General features: G+C 43.9%; 1 protein-coding gene across 8 annotated transcripts in view; it reads left to right on the forward strand.

Moving 5' to 3' along the window:
* Positions 1 to 19,016, forward strand: part of Mapk8 (mitogen-activated protein kinase 8) — an 85,960-nt gene that overhangs the window by 55,806 nt on the left and 11,138 nt on the right. For 7 of the 8 annotated variants that reach the window (XM_063233756.1, XM_063233759.1, XM_063233757.1 and 4 more), the window contains 6 exons: positions 1,042 to 1,212; positions 4,531 to 4,660; positions 8,221 to 8,279; positions 8,363 to 8,501; positions 14,833 to 14,998; positions 17,361 to 17,432. In XM_063233756.1, coding sequence (XP_063089826.1) covers positions 1,091 to 1,212; positions 4,531 to 4,660; positions 8,221 to 8,279; positions 8,363 to 8,501; positions 14,833 to 14,998; positions 17,361 to 17,432 — 688 coding nt within the window. In that variant the 5' untranslated portion in view covers positions 1,042 to 1,090. Of the gene's footprint in view, positions 1 to 1,041; positions 1,213 to 4,530; positions 4,661 to 8,220; positions 8,280 to 8,362; positions 8,502 to 14,832; positions 14,999 to 17,360; positions 17,433 to 17,784; positions 17,857 to 19,016 lie in introns of all 8 variants that reach the window. The other variant, XM_063233755.1, reaches the window with a different exon arrangement.

Consider the following 19,016-nt stretch of genomic DNA (forward strand, 5'->3'; position numbering starts at 1 on the left):
TGTTCTGTTCGTTTTGAGAGGGAATCTTACTGTGTTGTCCCAACTGGTCCCAGTCTTCCGGGCTCAGGCGGTCCCGAGTGCTGGGACTACAAGTGTCCACCTCGAGGCCCAACACCTGCCTTTGCCTTTTGGAACAGACGCTTTCATGTCATAAAGACGGAGTGATGGTTTTGTAATGTTCAGTATTCACAGGTAGAAAAAGACTGCCTTGACCTTTAGTTTCAGAACTGTGGTCAGATGGTGGTACTTTGACGTTCCAAACTTTAGAATGGCATTTTTTGTGGGTTTTTGTTTGTTTGTTTCTTATATTGATATACCTAATCTTTCTCCCTCTCCCTTTCTCTTCCCTCTGTTTTCGCTCCCTCTCCACTTCTTTCCTCTCTCTGTCTCTGTCTCTGTCTCTCACACACACACACACACACACACACACACACACACACACACACACTTCTTGATCCTACGTTTCTACCCCGTGTCTCATGCTTTCAGTCGTTCTGGACCCGGGCCGTGAGTGACACTCAGATGGCGTAGCGGGTAGAGTGTCCAAGGGAAGCACCTCATGTGTTAGGCAGGGGTGATGCGTGTTAACCAGTTCACTAGCCTGCCCTTCCAGGCAATGTTAGCTCAGACTAATTATTTCTTAGTGAAAGTTTGTCAGTTTGTCACAAAAATAAAAGTTTCAGGAGTCTTCAGGACCAATTTTAAGTTTTAAACTGCAGAGGTATTTTTTAGAACATGTTTATAATTGTTCAATTGTTTGCTCTATTTGTGCTATTAGTCTTAAAGTTATGTGTGTGTTAATACTAGTGACATTTAGAGAAACTTCATACTAGTAAAGTTTGTTTTAAAAGAAACTGTCAGTCATGTACACAGGCGTGGTATATGCTAACCAAGGCTCTGTGGTCTTTTTTCTTAATGTGTTTTCTAATGAAGCACTCTTTGAGCATGACCTAGCAGTCTGTGTTAACACTACTAAATAGAAAACAAGGACTCAAATTTTAAGTTCATTTAATTAACATCACGTTTTATTCCATTTTGCAGACACTTGGTGAAGTTTTGGATGAAGCCATTAAATTAATTGCTTGCCACCATGAGCAGAAGCAAGCGTGACAACAATTTTTATAGTGTAGAAATTGGAGATTCTACGTTCACAGTCCTGAAACGATACCAGAATTTAAAACCTATAGGCTCAGGAGCTCAAGGCATAGTATGGTAAGTTTTTACTTCTTAGGAAAAGATTGATTAACTGCTGCCTTTTTTCATCTCATTATATAGATACTTTGGTAAATAACTTGTCTCAAAAAAAATTAAAACTATAAAAAAGAAAGCTGTAACTTGGTAAATCGTTTTCTTTAGGAATTGAATTAGTGGTCTTTTATTATTATTCATAAAGCCTAACTTTATACCCTGGCACTGCTGTCTTTAAATGTAAGCTAGGATTAAACATTTGATTATGTGCTGTCTAGAGACGTGTTGTGGTAGGAAGGCATAATTGGCATGCGTGTTAATTCCGTGTGTGCATCTGATCCCTTACGAATTATTTACTAAGAAGCCTCACTTAATCATCACTTTCACATTATACTGAAACTCTGGAATTTCAGAAATCTGATTTTACACTGGAGAATGAAGTCAGCTAATATCTCACCATATGTGTTTCAAAACTCATCTACATCTTTAAAATTGATTTACAAGCTAATTGCTACAGAACGTCCAGGCTTCTATAGATCAGCATAATTCTTTACAAACTGAAGTGCAGAGTACTCCTTGGGATAGTTGTACTAATGATTTAGAATCACTGAGCTAGCACAGTAAGCTAGTGTTTGGGGGAATCCTGCACCACACTCAGGCATAATTATATCTTTATTACCTCTTCTTGAACCAAATTTGTTTTGAAATCTATTTAAAATATAGATAAAATATAGATGCTGTGTATGATCTAGCACTTACACGAGGCTCTGGAGAAGCTCTTACCCTTGCACACACACAGATACCCTTAGGGCTGTGTTTTGCACCATTGTGTATGGTAGCAAAACTCAGAAAGAGAGTACAGTGTATCAGTCAGAGGATAAAAAACTATGATGTAGTCATACAGTAAAGTACTGTACAGCATGTAAATGACCTGAGCTATCTATCTGTATCAGCCAGGGACGGTATCAGAAATGTTGAATTGGGGCTGGAGATGTAGCTCAGCGGCATAAGCACCTGCCTTGCAAGCAGGCGGTCGTGAGTTCGATCCCCGGTACCGATAAAAAGGAAAAAGACAAAAAAAAAAAAAAAAAAAAAGAAATGTTGAATTGAGTTTAAAGACAAAGTACACAAGTCATTGCACCATTTATCTGTAGTTTAAAGTGTGTAAAACCATAGTATATGCGTGAATCCATGCATTGAAAAGACGAAACATACATGAACATCAGACTGAGGGTTTTACTTAGCTCTGAGAACAGCAGAGGCTTCATTTGTATCGCATGTCTAGCAGTTGGGGTCATTTTGTGCACTGCACACTCTGACTGTCGTCTTAAGCTGTCACATATGGTCAGTTAGCCAGCCACAGATTAAGGAAAACGCTGTTACGGACTCAATACTAGCATTGCGAAAGTGTTCTGCGTTCAGATTCCTCATCTGTAATTGACGAGCTTTGCGATTCTTGATAGATTAATATTTCAGAGCCTGTTTTCTTACTTAATTTGCAGAGTAGTTAAGAGAATTGTTATACTATTTATAAACACATTTAAAAAGTGTTAATATTTCTGCTCTTTTATTCTCACAGAAGTGCATTTTGAAATCCATATACCAGAATTAAGAACAACACATTGCTTTGGAAAAGACCTTAAATCCTCTTAACCAGTATCTGTCCTAAGGAATAAATGCCTTCAAATTTTCACTTACTAATTCTCCTAAACGATTATTTGAAAGTAGACATATTAAATGTAAAATTCACTGGTATGTTACTATAATGATAACTGAAGAATTGAGGGGCAAAAAAGATTACTTTGGACTTCAGCTATAGATGCAAACTTCAGTGGCCTTGGAAGCAGGCCTTGAGTCCCCAGGTGTTTCTGATATGTGTATGTGGAAGTCAATAATTAGAAGCCTGTTTCCATGGTTATAAAATAGTGGAATCTCCTCAGATGCTTTGAACTATATAGTTTGAAAGAGTCCTTTGATTTGTCAGATAAACTATTAGTAAAAGTAAATTTAACAATGAAAAAATACAACTTGTGTTTTCTGAAGACAGTCAAAATTTCCCATAATTTTCTGTGACCCAGTGTAGTTTTGTTTGGTTTTAATTTGGACAGGACATACCTGTAAATATGGCATTTTAAAAGAGGAGTGCCATATTTATGTACGTTTTGGAGTGTATATATTTGTATGCTGTGGTTACAGTATGCATAAAGTGTATCGAGTTTCTTAATCCATGTAGTTTTATGCTATATTTGATATAAGGTAGTTAGTTACAAAACACATTCCGATTTTTAGTTAGGTAAGGAAGTCACATCGGTCAGCAGGGAACTGGCTCTTCAAGTATCGCACACACACAAGTTGTCTCCTCCAGCGTGCTGGGTGGTGTCCTGTGAACAGCAGCCCAGCCTGGTGTCGGAGTCCTCCTGTCTCAGCTTTCCACTCACTGTCCGGCGATTGTGCAAATCGCTTAATTGCAGGCCCTATATTAGGAAGTGGTGAGCCCAAATGATTTTGTAATGTGTCAGTGATAACACTCAGAAACCTAAACGCAGGCCACTTTATTTTGCCTTGCGTTGCTGTGCCCTGTCGTGGTGAAAGCCCTGCCGTGTGGCGGTGGGTGTTATGGGGTGAGGAAGACATGAAAGCAGGACACCACGTGAGTGCAGGGCTCTGCGTCCCAGCAAGGACACCGCTCCTGACGTCCTCGGCTCTACATCCATGTTTATGCGCACCTTGATGTGTTTAGTTCTCTTTCAAAGCAAATATTAAGGGCTTTGCTCTTGTTTAATTACAGAATAATATTTCATCGACGTACTGCTGTATGTACTAAATTCATTTTGTGTCCAAAAGGATGGAAGCAGCCTATTTGTACAGAGTTCTTGGGCAGGTATTTTGAGTAGAATCCCTGGCCACACGTTGTGTGCCTGCCTTTGCTGTAGGGTGGAGGAAGGGTTGCTTTAGGCTTTACGCTGTCTAGTGGACCTAGACACACACATGTGAAGCATGTGTGCGCTCGTGCCCTCTGTGTGCAAGGTGGGCCCCAAAGATGCACAGTGCCCAGTAAACAGGTGTCTGCCCTCGCGCTCTGTTGTCTCTGGATCCGCTAGTGTTTTAAGCGAGTTTTTCCACATTGTGTGAGTGTGCCGTGGTGAGTACAGAAGACAGATGTAGCGCCTCACAGTGGGACAGTGACCTGGGCGTGTTTGCCTTTGGAGGACATGAGGAGTCTGTGTGAGTGTTTATTTACTTTTTTTTTTGTTCCAGAGGTTGTACATGAGTGCTTCATAAATTTTGTTTTACAGGTTTTTGCTTATGTTTTCGGTTTTCTTTTTTGATTTCTTATTGCAGTGCAGCTTATGATGCCATTCTGGAAAGAAATGTTGCAATCAAGAAGCTAAGCCGGCCTTTTCAGAATCAGACTCATGCCAAGCGGGCCTATCGAGAGCTGGTTCTTATGAAATGTGTTAATCACAAAAATGTAAGTGAATAGTTTATATTTCTTGTGTGTATCAGGTCAACTTTTATTCATGAATACATGAATAGCAAAGACTTTTTAAATATAAGGGCTTTAAGTTGTTCTTCCAGATTGAAACGTTATTTACAAGGCATAAGCACACACGTACATCTCCATAGTGTGAACTTTTCCTTAACCTTATTAAGTAATATCAAAAGAAAAATAGCTTCTGTAATTTAGATGGTGTAATTTCCTGACATGTAGGTTCCACAAAGAGTTTTAAGAAGGTGTTTTGGAGCACACCGATTCAGGACTGGTCTCATCGTCTGCTTTTTGTTCTTCCTGGAGGTGGCCTGCCAGAAATCTATAGCCTTAGCACAAAGGCCAGTTGTTCCCTTTCACTTTGACACTGGAACTCCAGTGGTACGGGACGTGGAGTGAGAATCGCCTGTCCTCACCCCACTTCCTCGTTTCTCTTCTTTTGGAGGCAGAGTCTGGAGTCGCTCGTTGCCCAGGCTGGACTTAGCCTTGCGAATGGAGTGCTGGGGCTGCAGGCACGGCCAGGCCACTGTGTCTGGCTCGTTTGGGGATAAACAGTGTTACTTCTTAAACTTACACTGTGCATACGGATACATTCATGATGGTTCTAGCTTAGAGGAAATAAACTAGGAGGAAGTTTGTGCAAAGCACAATTTTATAAAATACTAAAGTGGAAGCATCTGGCTAGAGACACCTTGTGTGTTTCTCCAAATGAGTTAATGGAAACCACTGACTACTCAGTACTTTCCAACGGCAGATAACAGAATTGACCACCCATTGAGAGTTAAAAGTACAAATCTTCCGTGCTGGAAGTATAGAGAGAAATGCGTAGAAAAGGCCAAAGGCAGATGGTCAGGGTAGTCACTGGCGGTGACGAACGTGGGCAAATCGTGGCGCCCTTCTTCAGGTTGGAGCTGGAGATGTCACCACCAAGGTCTCCCGTGGTCCCTTGGCCTTGTGGAGCTTGTGCCAGTGTTGCCTTGCTTTTCTTTGGGCCACATTGCCTCCTTCCTCCTGGCCTGTGTGCCTGTGGAGAGAGCTGGCTCCGTCTGCCCTCCGGCAGGAGACACCCGGCCAAGGCTGCAGCCTGCGTGCTCCGCCAGTGAACATAAAGCCCAGTGCGGCCATGGTGGCATGCTAACTGTGCTTTTCTGCTCCTGACGGATAGATGAGTGTGTGTCTTGGCCTTTATACGTTTTCATCTTCTGCATAGATAATATGTGGTTGCCCTAACTATCTCTGGGTTTGCCCTCTCCTTTCAAGGATGATTTTGAGTTTCTCAGTTTAACTTGGTCATTTATCTCTGCAAGTACTTTATTAAGGCCCCTAGCACACAGGGCCACATGTCTGGTGCAGTCCTTTGGTCGGAGCTGGGCCTGTCCTCATCTTGTACTGCAGACGTTAAAATCTTATTTGGAAATCACGGCATCAGTTGATCAGATTGTCTAACTAATAATTTTTTCTCAAAAGCCTACTGACAGGTCACATGCTTCCCATTTGTTTTTTTTTTTAAATAAGTATGGCTTCTTTCTTTCCCATCAAGATTTCAAAGGAAAAATTTGGTTATCTTCCTAGCAGTGGTGAGCCTGCAGCGCCTGTGCCACGGCGGGCTGTGCCACTAAAAGCTCTCAAAGGTTCCCATCGCCGCCCTCGAGTCCTGGAGATTGTGCTTCTGTCTGTCTGAGTTCTCATTTATTGGCTTCACTTTCTAGTTTTGTTCAAATGCCTTCATAGGCTGAATCAAGTCATAGGAACCTTGTAACGTACTACAAAAACTGGGTGTCTATCAGAATTGCCCGTTTCTCCCTAATTCTTCATTGAGTGTATATGGATGCTATTGTTAGAGACAGTCTTCACCAATCTCTTTGTGAAGTCTTCCTGTTGTAATCTGTTGCTGCTGTTGTTCTTGTCCACGGAAGGAATGTGTAAATGTCTTCTCAATGAATTGGTTCCTACTAATTATAGCCACGCACTAAGCAGCCCTCAACTTTGCTTGACTGTCTGATCTCTCTGTTACAATTTCCTTTATTTCTCCTTTGAAAAATAGCACAGCTGCTTTACTCTGACCTTTTGTAGTGTAGTGGCTGTGCAGGGCAGTGCAGGTAGCTGACCTCTGTGAGGTGCTCAGTGCAGCGGTGTTTAGTGTGCTCCCTGCGGTGTGGCACGGTCTCTGCAGGCTGTGCTCGGGAAGACCCTTCCTGTCCCAGCTGGCATTCCCCTTCTTCCCCACCTGTCCAGCTCTGAGCAGCCACTGAGCTCATCGCGTCTTTCTCTTCTCCTCTAGGATTTCCCAGGTGTCGGGGAGAAGAGAATGTTTTATTACTTGTCCAGGTCTCTGATGTGCAGTTCATCCGGTGGGCAGACTCGAATTAGGTTAGAGCAGCCAGCTGCTTGCTTTCTTACTGTCGTTTCCCCTCTCAAGCAAGTCCGTTGTACTCTTCTGCCCTGAATATTACTTCTCTGAATGTATTCATTGGATAGACACCGAAGTATCTTCGATTAGCAGAACTCAATGCATTAGGTGAATAACATAGGTTCTGTCCCCATGCTTGCCAGGCAGGTGCTTATGCCACTGAGCTAAATCCCTGGCCCCAGATTTTAGGTTTTAAACTCAAGTATGGCAGTGAAACTACTCTGTATGCCTGTCTTTTTCTGTGTCTCACTCTGTGTGTGTGTGTGTGTGTCTCTCTCCCCGGCTCTCCCCCACTGTTTCCTCGTGGTCCTGGGGATCAGTCCAGGCCTTCTGCATGCTGCACAAGCATCCTGCCTCTCAGCTGTGCCCCGGCCTCCCCGGTTCGCTCAGTGTGATATATTCTATGGGTTCAGTGTATTCTACCTTTGTATTTTTAATGGAGTCACTGCCCTAAGGCTCTTATATACCTTCTCCTAATGATTCCTTCCTCTTCCCTAATTCCTGGCCATAAGTGTTAATATATTAAAATGATTACTTGAGGTTACAACATAAAATTTGGGGCTGGGGATTTAATGCTCAGTGGCATAAGCGCCTGCCTGGCAAGTGGGAGGTTGTGATTTGATCCCCAGTACAAAAAAAAAGTAAAATAAAACATAAAATTTGCTGGACATGGTGGCACATGCCTGTAATCCCAGTACTCGGGAGGCTGAGGCAGGAGAATCATTGCAAGTTCAAGACCAGCCTGGACTATAAAGTGAGCTCAAGATCAGCCTGAACTGCTGTCTCAAAAGACATAAATAAATAAATTAGGTAAATAAAAATTGGAAGAATTGAACTGATGGTGAATTTTTAACACATTCCTCCCAGCTTGAACTACCAGTAGTACTGCATAACTGTCCCATTGGGTGGCTTGTGCCACTGGTGGTACAGACAGATCTAATCACTTTTATTGGCCTTTTACTAATAAAATCAGTAGAAAGCCACCTGATTGGCTAGTCATGCATGTACTGTGGCTCAGGCTGCCGAGCAGTGAGACACTCCAATTACAGCCTCTTGTGACGTGCTAAACCATGTATTTGCCGTTTCCAGATGAAGTATTGTTTCTAATTTCTGTCTTTTTGCTTTACCACAGATAATTGGCCTTTTGAATGTTTTCACACCACAGAAATCCCTTGAAGAATTTCAAGATGTGTAAGTGTGGTCATTACAGTATTGTGGGACAGAGTGCCGTTGGTATGTTATTCTGAGATTGTGCTGTCTTTCTACCCATGAAGTTACATAGTCATGGAGCTCATGGATGCCAACCTCTGCCAAGTGATTCAGATGGAACTAGACCACGAAAGAATGTCCTACCTTCTCTACCAGATGCTGTGTGGGATCAAGCACCTTCACTCTGCCGGGATTATTCACCGGGTCAGTAGATAAAACTACCGCCACATGCTTCTTTTTAACCGGGAGCTGACATTCCGATGACAGATTGACCGTTTGAAAGTCCACAGTCCAGTAGGGTTTAGGCCATCCCCACTGTGACACAGCTCCCCTCTGCATCAGATCTGGAATATTTGCATCACTGCCCCACCCGTAGTCCTTCCATAAGTTGTCTACTTTTTGATGATATATGTTAGTATGTGAACGTTTCTGATTTTTATGAAATCTGCTTTCCTTACTGCGTGTGCTTTGAGTGTCACATGTAAGAATGCATCATCGATTTAAAGGTCTTAAACTCTTCTGTTTTCTTATAAGAGTCTTACAGTTTTATCTCAGTCTCTGATCCATTGTGAGTTCTAGTTTATGCGTGGTGTAAGGTAAGGGGTCATCTTTGTTCTTCATCTGTAGAAATCCATCGGTTCCCACTCTGTCTGTCAGAGATTGTTCAAAAGAATGATCTTGTTAAAAAGCACTTGGCCGGGGCTGGGGATTTAGCTCAGCCGCATAAGCGCCTGCCTTGCAAGGAGGCAGTCGTGAGTTCGATCCTTCGTACCAATAAAAAGGAAAAAGACAAAAAAAAAAAAAAAAAAGCACTTGGCCATAGATGCCTCATTTTATCTCTGTTCAGTCGCTTCATTGGTCTGTGTGTCTGTGCTGCATTGTCTGCATTGTCTTGATCGCTGTAGTTTTTATAGAAGTCTTGAAATGGGAAAGTAGCATGAATGGTCCAGCTTGGTTCTTTTTCAATATTGCTTTGACCATTTGGGGCCCTTTGTGACTGAATGAGAGTTTAAGGGTTAGCTTTCCTGTTTCTGCAGAAAAGACTGTTGGAATTTTAATGGGAATTCCATTGACTCTGCTTATCACTTGATAGCTTTGTCATTTTAACAATATTTAGTATCCAGTTTGTGAAGACAGGCTCTCTTTCTGTTTTCTTAAGTTGTATCAGTCTACTTGGATTGCCATAGTAAAATGATACAGATTGTGTAGCCTAAACCACAGAAATTTCCTCTGTCATATTCTAGAATTCTGTGGTCAAGGTGTCACAATATTTTCGTTTCTCTTCAGGCCTCGGGTCTCCTGGGAGGGTGCCAGCCACCTGCACAGGGACCTCACTCTTACAGCCTTATTTTAACCATGGTTATCTCTGCATCCTGTGGCTGCATACATTCAGCAGGGGCACTTGGAGCTCCATCAAAATTTTGAGGGGACACAGTTCAGTCCCTGGCATCATGCTCCTACTCATTTCCTTTGGCAGTGTTTCACAGGTTTGTTGTATAGGGCTCTTGCACTGAGTGAAATCCCCAGCTTTTTTTTTCTTTTGAGACAGGCTCTCCCTCAGTTGCCTAGGTTGGGCTCGATCTTGTGAGCCTTCTGTTTCAGATGCTCAGAGTGCTGGGATCACAGTCGCGGCCCAACCTCTCACCTGAGTTCATTTCCCAGCATTTGATTCCTCCAGGAGTCATCGTGCGTGGAGTTGTGTCCTTGCTTTCCTTTCCGATCCTGCCAGCTTGTAGGAGCTCAACTGATTTGCTGTGTTGGCTTGTGTCACAACTTTGCAAGGTTTCTTAGCTCTTCCTGACGAGTTTTAGTGGTTTCTGTGTATGATTCTGCACCTGAGTTTTCACTTCTTTCAGTTCAGTTGGATGCCTTTTTTAGTCTTAACTGCTCTGCTAGAACTTCCAGTAAAATGTTAATCCAGAGGTAGTGAACATGGCTGTCTGTTTGTTTGACATCCGTCTTATTTTTTAATCTTCAAGGGAAAGCCTTCCATTTTTACCGTTGCAGTCGTCTGCTTTCTGGCTCTATACCCAGATACCCAAGGCCACATACTTATAAAGAGAAGAGGTTTATGAAGCTTACAGTTTTAGAGGCTGAAAGTCCACAGTCAGTCTCCATCTGGCCTCCGATGAAGGCCACTGTGTCATAACGTGGCAGAGACAGAAGCGGAGCCGGCATGTGCAGGGGGGCCTGGGCCTGGGCCTGGGGGTGGCCTTGCTTTGTAGCAGCCTGCTCTTCGGAGAGCTCGCTCGCTGCAGCCCAGCCTTGGTTCCTGCCGGGGCGGTGCCCCGCTGACCTCACTGCCCTGCACTACTGGTGGTGGTAGGTCTCAGCAGTACCACGCTAGCAGCGAAGCTTTAGCATGTGACCCTAAAACCATAGCTGGGCTGTGGCAGCCACAAAGTGTGGCATTCACAATGAGGATTTCATAAATGTGCTTTTCTGGGCTGCCAAAGTTCCCCTTTTCACTGGAGTTCGTCACATTATACAGCCGAGCACGCAGATCTCACCAGTCCTCCCTTAATAAGTAACACATCAGCCACAGGGCCTGGTGTCCCCAGGTTCACCCTACCGTGTGACAGCTGGCTACATGTTCAGTCCCGACCAGCTCCTCAAGGCACAGTCTTTAATTAGAATGAATTACAGGACCCCGAAACACTGTGCTTCATCGTTCTGCAGTGAAAGGGTACAAATTGGAACTTACACAGGAGAGGAACTTACGAGGCAAAATGTGGGAGAAGTCCAGACATGGAGCGTTCATGAGGGCGTGCGGAGCTTCCTCGGGGACAGGAGGGCAGTGCTCAGAGCACTCCAGCTGTGGACCAGGGCCACCTGCAGAGCACTCCAGCTGTGGACCATGGCTGCCTACAGAGCACTCCAGCTGCAGAGCACCGCCCTTAGGAGCACTGCCAGCCACGGGGCGGGGTGCAGTGCAGACTCTGCCTCAGCAGGGAAACCGTCAGAGCTTTGGTGTGCAGAGGGTTCATCTGGCCTCAGTCACACTGCTTTCCTGGTTGGTCTTTAGATTCCCATCTCCCTCAAGGCGCCTGCTAACGCTTTAGTCTCCATTCTCTGGTGAGGTTGAATTGACGAGCCCCAGAGGCCCCCCCCAGACCCACTGTCAGCGGTCCCGTGGCCAGAGATAGCCTCCCAAGCAGGGTGCTCAGGGGCCACGCCCCTTACAGGAGAACACAGGCCAGGCCTTGCCTCAAGTGGGACCATTCTTCACTACGTTTGCTGTTCCCAGCTGAAGTATGTTTGTCATGAGAGAAAGTTGAGTTTTTCTGTTTTTCTGGTACTGTTGATTGAACCCTGAGACTACGCTGAGCTACATCCCATCATGTTTTCATTTTTTATTTTGAGGCAGCATCTTGCCGAGTTGCAAAGCTGCCCAGCCTGGGCTTGAACTTGCAATCCTCCTGCTCAGCCTGCTGAGTTTCTGGCATTACCAATGTGTGTGCCTGCACGTGGCTGGACTTTCTCAACTGCATTCTCTTTCCATTTGCTCATTATTAAATGTGGTACATTGCATTGCTTGATTCGGGGAGGGGCTGTTTTGTGCTTTAAGACAGAGTTTTGCTATGTAGTTCATTCTGGCCTTGAACTCACATGTAGTTCAGGCGGACCTCAAACTCATGGTGATCCTCCTGCCTCAGCCTCCCAAATGATGGAATTACAAGCTGGAATTATGCTGCCTTGCCTAGGTGATTTTTGTATATTAAAATACCCTTGCATTTCTGGGATGGGTGATGTGTGGTCACGGTACATAATCCTTTTAACATGTGATTGAAATTGCTTCACCAGTGTTTGCAGAGAATTTTGGCCTCGGTGTTCGGTGGTGATATAGGTCTGTAGTTTTTATTTTTTCGGATGTCAAAGTAATGCTGGCCTTGGATGAAGTTAGCAAGTTATTTGCTTCTGTTTTTTGGAATACGTTAATGAAAAATAAAGTACAACTATAGGAAATTTCTTAATGTAATGAGATTGAGTTAGTAAGAGACGTACTAGGATCTGTTTCCAGTGGTGACCTTGGTCTAGGTCGGATGGTGTGGGAAGACTCAGGATGGCGACATGTACATCAGGCGTTTGCTGGGAGGCCTTCTTATTCCTGGATCCGCCCTGAAGTTTAGGGTGATAAACTAAAGCCTCTGCTCTTGCAGCAGGTCTTGAGGGCACAGTTGGTTGTGGCTCTCTCCTCCACGTTCGACATTCACCCCATCCGCTGTTGCTTTGGAATTACTTTCTTAGTAAAGTAACCAGGTATTCCATCCCTCGGTTCCCGTAAGTCCGGGTTAGGAGTGGGCGGTCACTGCAAGGCCCCCGCTGTGCGCGGCTCCCTGCGCAGACAGGCAGGCCTTCGGTCACCGACTGCTGCTCTGGAGCCTCAGGCACGTTCCCGTGTGCTGTGCGGTGACAGCTCCAGGAGCTGTTTCCTGCTTCGCCGCTGGTACTTGGGATCACTTTTCCTCCTCTGATGTCAGCTTTCCCTCCACACAGCTGCTGTCTGAAATGCTTGGGACAGATGTGATTCAGATGTTCGGGTCTCAAATGTTTTCTCATTTGAAAATATTTGCATGGCCTTTACTGGTGGGACACCCCTAATCTGAAAATCAAAAATGGTCTGAAATCCAAAATTTTGGGGGTATCACGTCAGCACTCAAAAGGATTTGGATTATGGAGCACTTCACACTTCAGGTTTTCAGGCTGTTCAGCACGTAGTAAGACCATGTTGACAGTATCAGTCCTGGGTTAGAATGCATGAGCTTGGCTGAAATTGCACATTCCTGGTGGTCGTACACGACTGAGGTTTGTTTCCCTAGCTGCACACCCAGTGCAGGTCATAGCAGGGGAAGAGACAGGTGCTTCACAGCTCAGGCTGCCTGCATGTCACTGTCTGGGCTCTCCTGAGCCCAAGCAGGGAACAGCCACCAGCGCTGTGCCCCACCCCCCACTTGTAGGATTTTGCTTAACTGACACTGGGAAAATGTGGGGGAGAAATGGAATGTTTGTGCCCTCTGCCACAAATTTGTGAAAACTCCAAATTACATTTTCTTATGTAACTAGTTCAGTAGAAAATATATTGATTATATATAATACAATTTCATATGTCTGAGGCATTTTTTGCTAGTTTTTTATTAGCAAAAGAAATTTATTTCTATAAAAAATTATGTTGGCTCTTCATTTTCTAAAATACAATGTTTAAAGTTGGGATCTTATTTCCAATTAAAATGCACCAGTACAAAGAGCCAGGATCTGCAGTCACGGTGAGCGGACGTTACAGGAGTGTCAAGGCTTGTAACGTTTGTTCTTGAGCGTGCAGTGTTGCTTTGCTGAGATGCTGCACTGGAAACATTAGTGGAATATTATGTCTCAAAATACTGTGTTCACAGAACAGGAATAAGGGAAAATTTTATTGTCTCTTTCACTCTGCTTGTTAGTGTTTGATGCTTAATTTCGTAGAACTGCTGGATTATATGTATCTTCTAAACTTACCCATGGTTGACTATTGAAATATGTTAAGGATGTCACACATGCTTTTCTGGATGTGGACATTGCAAGAGTAACTCCCGTGCTTCAGGCCAGCTTTTCCCTTTTGTGCTGATGTGTGTGCTGCTCGGCCGTGCAGGTGATGCGCTGGGCTTTCTCTCGCCTTCGTGCACAGCAGAGTTCACCAGCCAGCACAGTCACGAAGCCGTGGAGGTTATACTGCTGCCTTCCCGGGAGTGGGCGCACGCAGAGCCCTTCCCCCTTGGGTCAGGCGGACAGTTCTTCATAAAATATTACTCAGGAGTGTCAAGAGCAGGTCATTATATAGACCAGTGGAACCAGGGTCACGGTGTTGCACCTCTGCAGGCAAACGAAAAGCTTATGAGCAGTTCTTTGAAATTTCATGTGGGGAGTCAAAAATGGAAAGATTGACAATGACTACTTGGTCCTTTGGAGCTGAGTGTCTGCCTGTGTAAAAGGTCGTCTAATGTGTGCCATGATGGGTGGATGGCCCATTTTTCATTCGTAATGTGTGTGTAAAACATATTGTGAATTTAAAACCAAATTTTAAAATACTGGTCATTTGGTGTGCAAATAAATGCTAACTTATGACTCTGTTTTATCATAGCGTTTCTTATTTGAGCTTAAGATACCTTCCCAGGTCTCTTTTACTCTGATCTATTTGATCAGAAATTTCTAGCTAGTGGTAGTTTATAGGAAATAAAACACTACTGACTTTTTTTTTGGTTTGTTTTTAGACAGGGTCTCACCGTGTAAATCGGTAGCTTTGAGTCCAGTATGTAGCCCAGCCTGGCCTCAGACTTGCCTCAGTCCTGCTGCCTCAGCCTCGGGATTCCAGGCAAATGCCACCACGCCCAGCGACTGACTTTTCTAGTAACTGTGTCTGTGTGTTTTTAGAACGACATTTCTCAGGCTTGCCTGTTTATGATGAATCTTTACCCTGCTACTATAGTGAAAAAGCATGACAGGATAAGTTGTGAGCTACAAAACACATGTCTCAGCAATCTTTTACTTTTGTTTTTTGAAGGACTTAAAGCCCAGTAATATAGTGGTAAAATCGGACTGCACTTTGAAGATCCTCGACTTCGGGCTGGCTCGGACTGCAGGCACGAGCTTCATGATGACGCCCTACGTAGTGACGCGCTACTACCGAGCGCCCGAGGTCATCCTGGGCATGGGCTACAAGGAGAACGGTCAGCATCTGCTTCTTGCTTGAATGCTCTCCCACTCTTCTCTAGTCTCCACCTAAATTTGAAAGTCCCTTGAGTGCTGACACAAGTGGCCAGCACAAAGCTGACCTTGTCATTTCTGGGGATGACGGTACTGCATGAAGGGTCAGGGTCCTATAAACGTGGTCCGGGGTCAGCTCCCTACGAGAGGTCAGCACCAAGAAAACCCGGCACACGCACGCGGCTGGCGTCCTGCCCTGTCACTGATAAGAATTATGTGATCTTCACACTGCGTCCCCCTTTCCCCAGGGGTCTGACCCACAGCCCATGAGCTCATGCTAGACACGCTAGCTGGCAGGGTCCTGCCAGTGCTCCCCTTTAGTGACACCCGCACAGCTGGAGCAGCAGATTGGTTTTTCTTTTTTACCACAGGCTACTTCTGATCATTTTGAGAAATGCAGGAAGAGTTGAGTATATTTTAAGCCACCATTAGTAAGTGCTTTTAAACCTAAGTTTGTGTATGAATCAAACTTAAGGTCCAAGGAAGTCTTCCCTGATCCAGAAAAGATCTTTCCTCGTATCTGTAGCTTTCAAGATCTCATTTAAAACTATGTTTTTCTTAGGATTTCTGGCATAAGGTATGTCTTGGCTAGTCTGCTATTTTCTATGCAATTTATAAAAAAACAAAAACAAAAGTAAACTTACAACTAATAGATGTTTACCAAAAAGGAAAACTGAAGGAGATTATTCTCTTATTTATGAATATTATTTATGAATATTATTTATGAATGTTAACTTACTTACGAATATTAACTTTCCCTCTAAAATTTCATCCTTGAAAGTTATCATACTATAAATATAAAATGGTTTCCTTTTTTTTTTTTGGTCTTTTTGAGGCAGGGTCCCTATATGCAGTTCAGGCCGGCCTTGAGCTCACTTTATAGCCCAGGCTGGTCTCGAACTTGCAAGGATCCTCTTGCCTCAGCCTCCCGAGTGCTGGGATAACAGGCGTGAACCACCACGCCTGGCAAAATGGTTTACATTTGAAGGCAGCTTCATTTCCTTGGGATTTCCAAAACTTGCACCCAGTGTGTCGTGAAGTGGTGTTCCCCTTTCAGGATGGAGTGGACTATAAATGCAGGCTTCAGTTTCCCAAATCTTTCCTTGATTACTCTTCTCTTGTGGCTGAGACAAAGTACTCGACACCCAAAATGGAGGAAGGAAAGGCTTGTTCAGCTCAGTGTGTGGAGGCTTCCGTCCACGACCAGCCGGCTCCAAGGCAGCGCGGCATGGTGCCAGGGCAGCAGAAGACAGCAAAGCCCCAGAGCAGAAGCTGGGGAGAAGCAAACCTCTTCCTCCCCTACGGTGCACACGGGCCCTCCTGCTGCAGGGCCTGGGGGAGCTCAAGGTCTCCCTGCCTTCCTCTGCACGGGATGAGGATGTTCACACTGTAAGGGCCCTGGCTCCCTGCTGGGTCTCTGAGTTAAGCTTCAACCTTGGCAAGGTGACCCAGTTACCACCCTAGCGTGCTCCAGCCTGGTAGGGGCGTAGCTCCTTACCAGCCAGCCCTGCCCTTGCTCCTCCCTAAAGAAACCTGAGGTGGGTGAGGTGAGGAGTTTGATCCCCAGGACCACAGAAAGAAAACAGAAAGAAACCGAAGCCCCAGACCCAAGTTTCTGTCCCTTTTCCTTTAAATCACCCTATTTGTCCCCTCTTTGATTACTGAGTGCCCCCGCTCCTGGGTTTTCATAAGGCGCCCCTTCATTCCCAGTGCACTTGGTGTTGGGGGGAATGTAGACTGATGCTGCCGAGACAGTCACTGACCGCAGCACAGATGGAGCACTCAGGCCGGGCGGGGTCCGCTGGGAAGGTCTCCCAGAAGCTCGCTTCCCCTGCCCCTGGTAACTGCTGTAGCCACATTGTTTCTCTTAAGTATTTTAATGTGCTGGTCTATTTCTGCTCATGCTTTTTTCTTTTATTTAACTTAAAGAGAGAGTATAATGCACAGCTGAGCTTCAGAACAGTACGTTTTACTTTTATAATTCTACGACCATACATACACTTTTTTTAATGAAGCTTGAGTTTGGTTCTCGTTCGTGTTTTATAAATTCTCACTTGTGAAATGTTTTTTATTTTATGCAACTTCTGTGCATAACTCTCACTTTAAAATTAGATATGTAATTAAATGCCACACTTTACATTTTCTTTTATGAACAAGAGCTTTTCAAAAATACTTTGTTTTAAATTATTCCATTAGCAGAAATTAAAATCACTTTTTTCATTTTGTGATGTTGTACACTGTTTATATAATGTAGCCATATTATGCTTCTTTGATTTTACTGATCTTTTGCTTTGCTTTTCCTTCTTTTGTGCTGCAAACATATAGTGGATTTATGGTCTGTGGGGTGCATTATGGGAGAAATGGTTTGCCACAAAATCCTCTTTCCAGGAAGGGACTGTATCCTTGTGCTGTTGCAGCAGATCGGTTAGTGAGGTGGTTGTGAGCTCCTGTCTCTGATGAAAGCAGTATGCCACACCATACACACAGGCTGCTACACAGATGTGAAGGTGGGAGCTGTTCTGGTTCAGACGTTGCTGAGACGGCAGAAATACTTGCAGGCTGCATCTGCAGTAGGACATACAGTCCCTGCTGTTAGTCAGAGCACATGCACTGTCACTCATCTTTATTTATACCGCTTTTTATGGTTTTAAAATATACATGGTGTGCGTGATTTTTTTTTAATGTTTATATATTTTCTTTTTGTTTTAGCCAAAATCTTTATGTTAATGTCATTGCATTTTGTTTTCAGTTGACATTTGGTCAGTTGGGTGCATCATGGGAGAAATGATCAAAGGTGGTGTTTTGTTCCCAGGTACAGATCGTATCCTTGTCTTTGGCCTAAAATGTAGTTTCTAAAGGTCAAAATGTACGCCAGCACTTCCACTTGGTCAGGTGTAATGTATTTTGTCACTCCCTAACGTAAAGTATTGTTAATTTACGCTTTCAAAATACCACCTACAGTTTGACGTAGACTTTGCTTTCTGTTTCATGTGTGAAAAGTGCCCAAGTGTAACTATCCACAGTTTTTTTGCTAGCTTTGAGCTGGTTTACTTAACCTAAATAAAAGATCATGGCTTGCATTAAAGATTTCTAACAGCCGTACACTTGACTGTCCTGGGGCTCAGCAAGAGCCTCGGAAGCGCCTATGGCTGCTGGCCCTCCTTGTGCTGTCCTCCCGCCTCCTCCTCGTTAACGTCCGTGTGTTTGTGTCTTGAGTGTTATCCCATCACCCAGCATAACATAACTGACTGTTTCATGTGCAAATCTCAGCAGCAGTCACTTGGAATGGTAACGGTTAGATTTGGGTTAGCGCCTGTCTACTATCTTAACGTTAAGTGGTGTATTTATCAGCAAGTACCATCTAGAACTGCTGTAGGAGGCAGCGTGCAGGTATCCACGGGGCACAGGGAGGCTTCTGGCCTGAGTCCTCAAGAGCCTGGACTGTAAGGATAGGAGTGAGACCAGGACATCCTGACTTCACACCTTGCTGAAATAGTATTTTTATAAATTTCAGAACTTTGAAATTTTTTATTAAGCTAAAGAAGCAAATGGCAAAAGAAGATGCCATTTTATCCAAGTCATTTTTTACTACTAGTTATGTTAGTATAGAAAACTTTCAAAAGCAACACAGGTTATAAAAGTATTTCTCATTCTGTAGGACATGTAGCCACATTTTTTTCTTACTAATACAGTAGAGAAAGGGCAAGTTTTGTGTGCTGGAGTGAGATACTGTTCAGACTAGGATCTCTGTGGGAGTAATGATAATTTGACTTTGAGGTACTTATAATTTATATTCAGAATTTGTGAGGTTAGGTTTCTATTTGATAGTAAAATTATTATTCATATATACACGTTATGCACACAATAAATAAGGTTAGTGAAGCTTATTTATTGACCATTTCTGTCCGCCTAAAGTTTAATATGGATATGCCTGATGTGTTGAACATTAGATCCAGAATATTTTTCTTAGCTACTTGATGT

This window comes from Cavia porcellus, unplaced genomic scaffold (assembly GCF_034190915.1).
Source record: "Cavia porcellus strain 051 isolate PalLab524CR breed Dunkin Hartley unplaced genomic scaffold, mCavPor4.1 scaffold_23, whole genome shotgun sequence".
NCBI lineage: Eukaryota > Metazoa > Chordata > Mammalia > Rodentia > Caviidae > Cavia > Cavia porcellus.